The sequence below is a fragment of the Pogonomyrmex barbatus genome, unplaced genomic scaffold, assembly GCF_055798465.1.
Source record: "Pogonomyrmex barbatus isolate J1 unplaced genomic scaffold, ASM5579846v1 scaffold18, whole genome shotgun sequence".
Taxonomy (NCBI): domain Eukaryota; kingdom Metazoa; phylum Arthropoda; class Insecta; order Hymenoptera; family Formicidae; genus Pogonomyrmex; species Pogonomyrmex barbatus.
The window spans coordinates 7,021,159-7,029,866 of NW_028297114.1; the positions used below are offsets into that span (position 1 = coordinate 7,021,159).

Consider the following 8,708-nt stretch of genomic DNA (forward strand, 5'->3'; position numbering starts at 1 on the left):
TCCAGACCATCAATGTTTCGTAATGTTTATCGATTGAAATAATTATTATGACATTACTCGTTATATTCATAATATTCATATAACAAGTCGATAATAATATGCGTTATATACTTGTTATTATTACATATACATATCCATGCGTCAAAAATCGATATAGTCGAACAACATTGATTATCAAAATGTGTCAACTTGTTTAAGACTACATGTCGATGTAACGTGGAAAATGCAGCAGGGACACATTATAAAAGTGTTCGCCTTGAAGGATTCGAACAATGATCAACAATCAGAGTTTTGATCACACATATCAAACATTAAACATTGATAGTTTTTTTTTAATTTTTGCTTTTCACATAAGGTGTGAAAATCTGTACCAAATGTTAGAAACTGTCCTCCGTGGATGTATCACAGGTATTCTCTCATGAGGGATTTTGTGCGGAAAATGAGCTCTTAAACATCGATGCCGAGCAATTCTCGGCTGTCGGCCTTTGTAAGTCGGCGACGTAGACTGCGACGACGAAACTCCCTCCATCAGACGGATGCGCGCTTCACACGAAGACGTTGGGGGTGGTCGGTAACCCTGATACCCGGAAGGATCAAGCAGCTCGGAATTTGCTGGCCCAAGACAGGTGCAGGAACATACGCTGACACAATCATCCGTATCGTGCACGATAGGAACATGACTGGCGAGAAGCTTTCCATTTACCGCCACAACCTCGCCGTCTAGTGTCAAAACGTGATGCGAGGCAGATTGCAGCTCTGTGTCATCGCGACGAGCCTCACCGGAATCTCTAAAAGCGGATGTTTCATAGAAAACTAATTATCTTTCTTAGATATGTGTAAACTAATCTACTCTATTATAAAAAATATATTTACGTCGTCATAAAACGCAGTACTAGCAAATTAATACTGGCGGCAACTACGGCCAAGCCAAATAGGATGAAGACTAAACTCAAAATTACATATCCAGGTTTGTTGGAAAGCGCTTGATCATTCTGAAAAGTAATTCATCTATAAATCTTACTGCTTCTCTCACCATTAGCCAGATACTATTTACCTGAAGAGCGACATAATCACCGAAACCTATGGTCGTGAGCGTTACAAAACAGTAATAAAAACTATCAAAATAACTCCAACCCTCATATCTTGAAAATACCGCAGCACCTGTGGTAATAATTATACTTGAGAGGAGACCAGTCGCTAGCATGAGATTCATCTCAGTAGCTTCGGTTCTTTGACACCTGAGATATGTCTTTGCTCGTCTGATCACGACCGATGCAAATTTGTTCAATCTCTCGCCAATGCTCTGGAACATTACCAGTCCCAAAGGAATCCCTACCATCGCATATACCATACAAAATGCCTTTCCAGTTTTAGTTACAGGAGTGGAATGTCCGTAACCTTGCAAAAAATTTATAACATAATTACATCTTTTACATAAATTACCTATATATATGTATTTAAGAATTTTTATTAAAATAAAATTCTCCACACCACACAACATACACACACACACACACACACACACACACACACACACACACACACACACACACACACACACACACACACCACATCATACACATACATACACCACATACATACTCTCTCTCTCTCTCTCTCTCTCTCTCTCTCTCTCTCTCTCTCATTTTATGACGGTTTTATTTTAATCATACACAAATATCTTTTAGTATGATACAAAAATTTTTTCAAAATTTTTAATTAAGATTTGAGTTTACTATTCATCTCTAGGACTGTTTCAATGTCTGCATTAAAAATATAAGAAATTTTTGATAACACAAATGTATGACTTACCAATCATGGCTAATACTAAAGTGGCAAAATAGAAGGCACCCGCAAATTTCCATTGCGGTCCCGCTTTATGTGGCTTGTTCTCTATTATTACGATCTCGACCATCCTATAATCCTCTGGCGTAATATTGTACTTTTTCATCATATTACGACGTATTTCTATATAGCGATATATTTCCCGCCGCACGCGAGTAGCAGAAATAATTAATTATTAATTATCAATTTATTTAAAAATTTTGTGATATTTTGTAATATTTGTGAATTTACATAGCGAAAACAGACTTACCCGAGAGAAATTCCCAGCGTTTCCTCTCGGTATCCGATTCAAGGGCGTCGAATACCGCGGCACCGACCAGAAGATACGTAAATGTGCACACTACCAATGATAGGGTTCTGACATTCTGTCTCTTCATCTTCGCCGTTTTGTCCTCGCGAGAATATCGCGTGCTTAAGCACGCTATAGAATAAAAAATTCACTCTCAACAAGTTCTCCAAGATTTCCCCTGACAGTAACGTTCCCCGCAAAACGCAACATTTATGTGTGCCAATATTTTGTACGCGGTGTGTAAACAAATATTTATTTTGTACTGAAGAAACGAACGTATATATGGAAAGTTTATATCGCATATCAGATAGAGCTCTCTGAGAAGTTGAGATGCCACGAGAGTACGTACAATGCTCGCAAGAAAACAGTTTCTGTACTTTTATCCATCCCAGTATTGATCGCGAGCCGATGAAGGAAGCTATCCCCTATGAGGATACGCCGCTATGCTGACTTCGTTTGTAAATACACGTAATAGTGTGATGGCAAACTCCAATGGTAACTGTACTGATGTTGCGACCAAGTGATAACTATTACATGACAGTATAGTCAAGTGATAACAACGCTGATGTTGCGCAGTCCAATAGTATGATACACATTTCGTCATAACATAGTTGGGCACAGTCGAGCATGACACAACCGTCGATCGATATACAAAAGTTTCACCATAATTTTGCATAGTAAATCTACCGCTGATAATGCAGTAACTTGTATATCTACTTATCTATTCTATAATATTCTGATATAATCTATATTATAGAGATATTTTTGTTAGACTCATAATTACAATATTTCTTCTAGAACAGTATCAAAAAGTATCTTTTTTGAAAAAGTGGCCTGCATAGTTCAAATTTTTCTTTTATTTCTTTTTATTGAGAGATTAAAGAAAAAGTTTTTTTATATTTATCTATGATTATAAATAGTGAGAGGAAGGGAGAGGAAGGGGGAGGGGAGGGGAGAAAGAAAGGAAAGAAAGAAGAACTAATGAAAAATTGTACAACCCCTATTATATTTTTTCTCTTTTATTCTATAAAACTGTTCTAAACTCGTTTTCTAATACTTTTGGTAATATTTAAGAAACATTTTAAATTTTCCAAAAAATAATGATAAGTTGAATTTTGACCTTTATTGAGAAATTAAAAGAAACCCATAACCCATAACTCTACTGGATATAAAAATATTTTTCATGCCCACTTATGATATTGAGACAGAAATTGTTAAAAGACATTTAGAAATGATGACGTGAAAACAGATCGTTATTATAAATAAGCTAGAATAATATATTTGTAATAATTTATTTTATTTATTAATAAGTTGATTGATGTTTCGATTATGATTTTCTAAAAAGATCAATATTAATTATCGTTTAACGCAATGATATATATATATATATATATATATATATATATATATATATATATATATAATAATAAACCAATGTATAATGCGAAAAAAGATCTAACATTTTTTATCTTTATGACGGAATAAAACAACGATGGTAGGTGAGGAGAACAGAATTCTTTTTATGATAAAAAGAATATTATACACAATAATGACGACATGCAAATATTTGACGAAAAGAATAGTTGAGCGAGCTATAATTATTATCGCGCGGTTATAAATACAAAAGAAAGTATCTAATATTATAAATATTATATAAATTCTACTATAATTTTCTACTATAATTCTACTAAATAGAAATATTTTAAAAATTTAATACACAAAGTTAAATAATAATTTAAAATGTTTCTATGTTTTTATTTAAAACATAGAAATAATAGAAATAATAGAAATAATAGAATTAGTTTCCTATTCTTTCGTTTCATAAATTTATTCATCTTTTGCTTTTTATCGCAAATGACAAACGATAAATAAACTTTCCGTATATATAATTTTGCATTAAACCAAATTGCAATGTAATGAAATAACACACATGTGGCTTATATTTTACTCCAATAATTAAACGGTTGAGTTTCAATTACCATTATTGACTTAACAAATTAGCGCTTCTACATCACCGGAGTGTCATTACGTCTATTTTATCTTGATCATCTAACCGTAGATTGGTACGAAACTTTTGCGAAACTGTCTAACGTGATACATTACTCGGAGCAATCAATTAGCTTGTATTGTCATAGAAGATAATCTTTTGCTTCACATTTTGCCCTTATCATACAACGTGATGGATTTCGCGGTACTGTTTTACCTTTTCGGATCGGCAAACGGAAAACATTAAACGAATCGTTAAATGGAAAATATTAAATATGGACTATTATGAGGATTCATCATATTCCATTTTTTAAGAGTACAATGATGCACTGCACTGCTGTCTTTGTGTATTTTACGAGTCATTTATATTATCATTATCCACATTCATCGTTCCAGAGAATTTAAGATTTCTAATTTCAATACATATAGAACACAATTTTTTATAATTATATAGAAGCACGACTCCATCGACAATTCAATCATGAAATATTCCATGAATAAATAATTTTTATAAATTGCTCGAACACGCAACATTTTTCTAAAATATTGAAAATTATTTGTTATATTTGTTAATCGTATTTATAAAAAACAAGCGGCAAGGGAGAGAAAAATTTATTATGATTAAAATTGTTATGTAATTACACAATTATGTCACGATTTTTTCTCATGGAACGGAAATTTTATCTTCCTGATCTCTTCCATAATGCATTAGGAAATCTTACCGTGTCGCGTCACGTCCAGTCGGAAGCCATTATAGGACGAGCATCGAGTAATTAAACTTAATTCTGTATCCATGTATTAACTGAGTGTCCTTGAATCTCTAAGTACGTCGTGCGTTACGAGTATGCAATAAATCACTGTGACTTGACGGATATCTATAGATATGGATGTATTGCCGACAAAGTGTACTAGTAATTTTCAAATTATAGATATAAAAGCTTATACTGAGCTTTACGTAGTAAATAAAGATCATCACTGATCTGACTATATTTTATATTGAAAAATTGTTATTAACAAAAACATTAATGGCGATTCTGTACATTAAACGAATATTAAATAATACGTTAGAATATTAAATAATAACATAATATATATTATATTATGTTTGAATTTAATATAAAATTATTACTAATAATTAATATCATAATGTATAATAATCAGACCGAAAAAAGTATGCATGACATATTATAAAAATCTGGCGAAAAATATTTGCGAAATCGAGCTAACAGTTCACGAAGAGAGCGATCAGAAAGCAATAAATTGAACAACGACACCAACGAATGGACGTCGTAATCATCGGAACTTTATATTCTTCTCTCATCAACATTATTCCAAGGACTATAAACTTTAATAATATATCGTTTCCAGATAGAAAATTCCAAGAGAGAAAATTACAAATCTTTTATCTAAGGAAACAAATATTACGCATGTTTTACAACATGTTTTATAAAAAATAAATTTAATTTTTGAATAAAAATAATGATCTTATTTTTTGATTAAATATAAAAAACAATCAAAGGCTTTCTTTTATTTTACAAATTTTTGATTAGAAGAAATATGCTATGAGAGAAAATCTCTTCGATGCTTTGCATAATTATTTTCTCATCTCATTAAAAATCTGTATGTATGTGGGTGGGTGGGTGCGTGCGTGCGTGCGTGCGTGCGTGCTTGCGTGCGTGCGTGCGTGTGGGGAGAGGGGGAAAGAGATGGATGCGTGAGTGCACGCATAACTTAAAAATATTAAAATATTAAAATTGTATAATGTATAATTAAATTTATTAATTATAATTATCAACTTCTTCGGCTAGAATAGAATGACGAAAGAGCATTATTCAATTTTTATATCAAGTCAGTGCCAACTATGTGATCGCGTGTGCTTTTGCGACGCGAATTTGCCGCGTGGAAAAGAAATCGCGTTATCAAATAATGGCATCCTCAAAGCGAAAAACGAGAAACCCACCCGTAAAGAAGCGGATAAAACGAGTACCGCATTCTGGGATTCGATCCCGAATTAAATTAGCACGTAAACGGGCGGATACTCCATATCGACGGCAATCGTATGATTCCGTCAATATACCTCAATTAGTTTATGAACTTCTCACCATCGATAAATATAATCAAGGTAATACGATTAATATAATTACACAATTAACACCGAAATAAGCTGCAATAAATTTAAACATGAAATAAAATTATTTTAACCTGCTTTAAGCATTACATTGTGAATTATCCAATTTAGAACCTAATAATATAGCTTAAGCATGACATTCAATATGAACAATTAAATTTTATACATATAATTTTATACATATTTCTATATATAATTACAATCGGTATGTGATAAAATATATTAAAATTGTGTCATCAATTTAGAACTTAGTTAGTCCAAAGACCATATCGATTTATAATTCAACATTCTCATGGTGATTGTAGAGATAAAACGTTCGTCCTCGGAACGCTTCGGCATGTGCTGTCGAAGAATTCCGAAATCTCATAAGCCGCAAAGGCTTCCACATGAAGTGGTTGATCACTGTAATGATTCAGAATCCTTCCAAATACCTGAATACACAATGGAATCTAGGCCTATGTCCACCGATAGTTTGATGGAAATAACGGATGCCGCGAGTAGTTCGGCACCAATAAGTTCTACGAACAGCAGCGTGTCAAATGTCTCAATGGAACCAATTACACTGGCAAACTCACTCAACAGCGCCAAAGCGCTTTTGAGAAAAAAATCTTTGGTGCAGCTCATTAACAGTTACATCAAAGCTGGTATCAAAGAAGGTTAGGTTACACTTTTCAACTTGAAGTGAAGCTTTCACTTGTACAGTTGTATATAGTTGTATATAGTTGTAGTGGTGTATTGTTGTAGTGGTAAAAATAAATAATATTTAATGTAAAAGCAGGTAATGTAAATTTCAGATTATTATTCCTTTTATAAAGACTTTTGTAAAAAAATGGCCATGTACATGGATAAATTAAATTTCATATTAACATAAAGTACAAAGTACATCTTCCGATTTACCGAGAAAAATTAAAATTATTTACATCTCTCATTTACTCCTTTCTTTTCCAACCCTTTTAAAACAAGTAAAATGATTTAAATAGCTTTTGTATATAATTTTAAAAATTATTATTTGATAAAAAGCCAAGACAATTTTTACACGAAAATATAATGAGATACACGAGAGAGTATAATGATGATTCTTAGACATGAGTATATTAATCAAATGTGTATCAAGTAAATCTCAAGTGAGATCTGTTTGATGTATCCGCATCGAGCATAACATTAACATCACATAATATTAACATATATTAAAAATTAACACATAAAAATTCTCTAAATGGCGAAGTCAAATTATTTATATATATATATATATATATATATATATATATATATATGCAACAAATTACATTTACTTATATTGCAGGAAAGCGTCAGGCTAAAAATTACATTCGCAAAGCTCTATCATTCGGCGTAAGATCGGGTTACTTGATTCCGACTGATCGACAAGGTAACGTGCTCCGTGTGTGTCCGACTTTGGACACAACATCTTGCAATTCGAGACAGGTCGACATCGAATCTCGACGAAAACGACGTATCGCTCGACGAGGGGAGACGCGTTTGACAACGATCGCCGATCGAAAAGCGATGCGTCGTGGATTTCAGCATGGCAAGACGTTTCACAATGTGGACAATAGACGAATGGCGTTTAAGAAAAGATGTGGAACGCAACACACCCAAAGTCCTGCCAAAAGCTTGAGTACGAGAGAGAATAGCCCAAGAAGACTGCCTGATAAATCGTTACGTAAGAGAAGCAAATTAAAAGTTTTTGCAAGGAAGAACAGGTTCGTTAACTTATTTACTTGAAAATAAACATTTATTATTATATATCATTATATGTACAAATTTTCCATCATAATGCTTAATTTAAAATAAATAAATAACTATTGATGTAAACTATGCAAAAAATAATTATTCAGTATTAAAATTTTATATAAAAATTTTATATCATATTTTCTTTCGCGTAAAATTGCGATGTTGCGATAAAATTAGATAATTATTTCTTAATAATCCATTTCTAAAAAAATACCATTTTTTTTATATCTCGACATACACAACGATGACTTAACGAGCGTAAATGCATTGCGAAAATAAATTTAACATGATTTTAACGCAGTACGAACGTTTCAATAAACGTATTATGAATGTCTCAGAAACGTAAAACATAAAAAATGTAAAAAACGAGAAGATAGAAAATTGTCATAGTGACACTAAATCCTTTCTTTCTTATATATATATATATATATATATATATATTGTATTTGTATTGTACGAATATATATATTGTATTTATAAATAACGTAGTGATTGCGATATTGTTCTGCAAAATTAAGTTTGCCAGTGTTTTGCATGTTTACAAAAAATTAATTTATTTGCATCATATCTATTCAGCAAAATTAACAACAAGAAACATGGACAACGGAAGAGCGATGATGACGGGAATGTCAAGATGCCACTCAAAAGACGTCGCACAGCTTTCTCTGCAAAATGTGTAGAAAGCCATAATGAACCAATTGAGGAAAG

General features: G+C 32.3%; 2 protein-coding genes across 2 annotated transcripts in view; one reads left to right on the plus strand and one right to left on the minus strand.

The window, feature by feature from the left end:
- Positions 1 to 2,589, minus strand: part of Task7 (TWIK-related acid-sensitive K[+] channel 7) — a 3,647-nt gene extending 1,058 nt beyond the window's left edge. Inside the window, exons 1-5 of the mRNA XM_011642958.3 lie at positions 2,096 to 2,589; positions 1,813 to 1,968; positions 1,055 to 1,398; positions 874 to 992; positions 1 to 788 (exon numbers count right to left, since the gene is read on the minus strand). The exon at positions 1 to 788 is cut by the window's left edge and continues 1,058 nt beyond it. Of these exons, the coding sequence (XP_011641260.2) occupies positions 347 to 788; positions 874 to 992; positions 1,055 to 1,398; positions 1,813 to 1,968; positions 2,096 to 2,222 (1,188 nt within the window). The 5' untranslated portion in view covers positions 2,223 to 2,589 and the 3' untranslated portion in view covers positions 1 to 346. The remainder of the gene's footprint in view (positions 789 to 873; positions 993 to 1,054; positions 1,399 to 1,812; positions 1,969 to 2,095) is intronic.
- A 3,391-nt stretch (positions 2,590 to 5,980) lies between these two features.
- On the plus strand, positions 5,981 to 8,706 carry LOC105429789 (uncharacterized; the record flags this gene model as incomplete). Its single annotated transcript, XM_089075237.1, has 4 exons — positions 5,981 to 6,242; positions 6,554 to 6,904; positions 7,552 to 7,969; positions 8,577 to 8,706. Coding segments are annotated over exons 1-4 (1,095 nt in total), but the record flags the coding sequence as incomplete, so codon positions are not given.
- Positions 8,707 to 8,708: the final 2 nt, after the last annotated feature.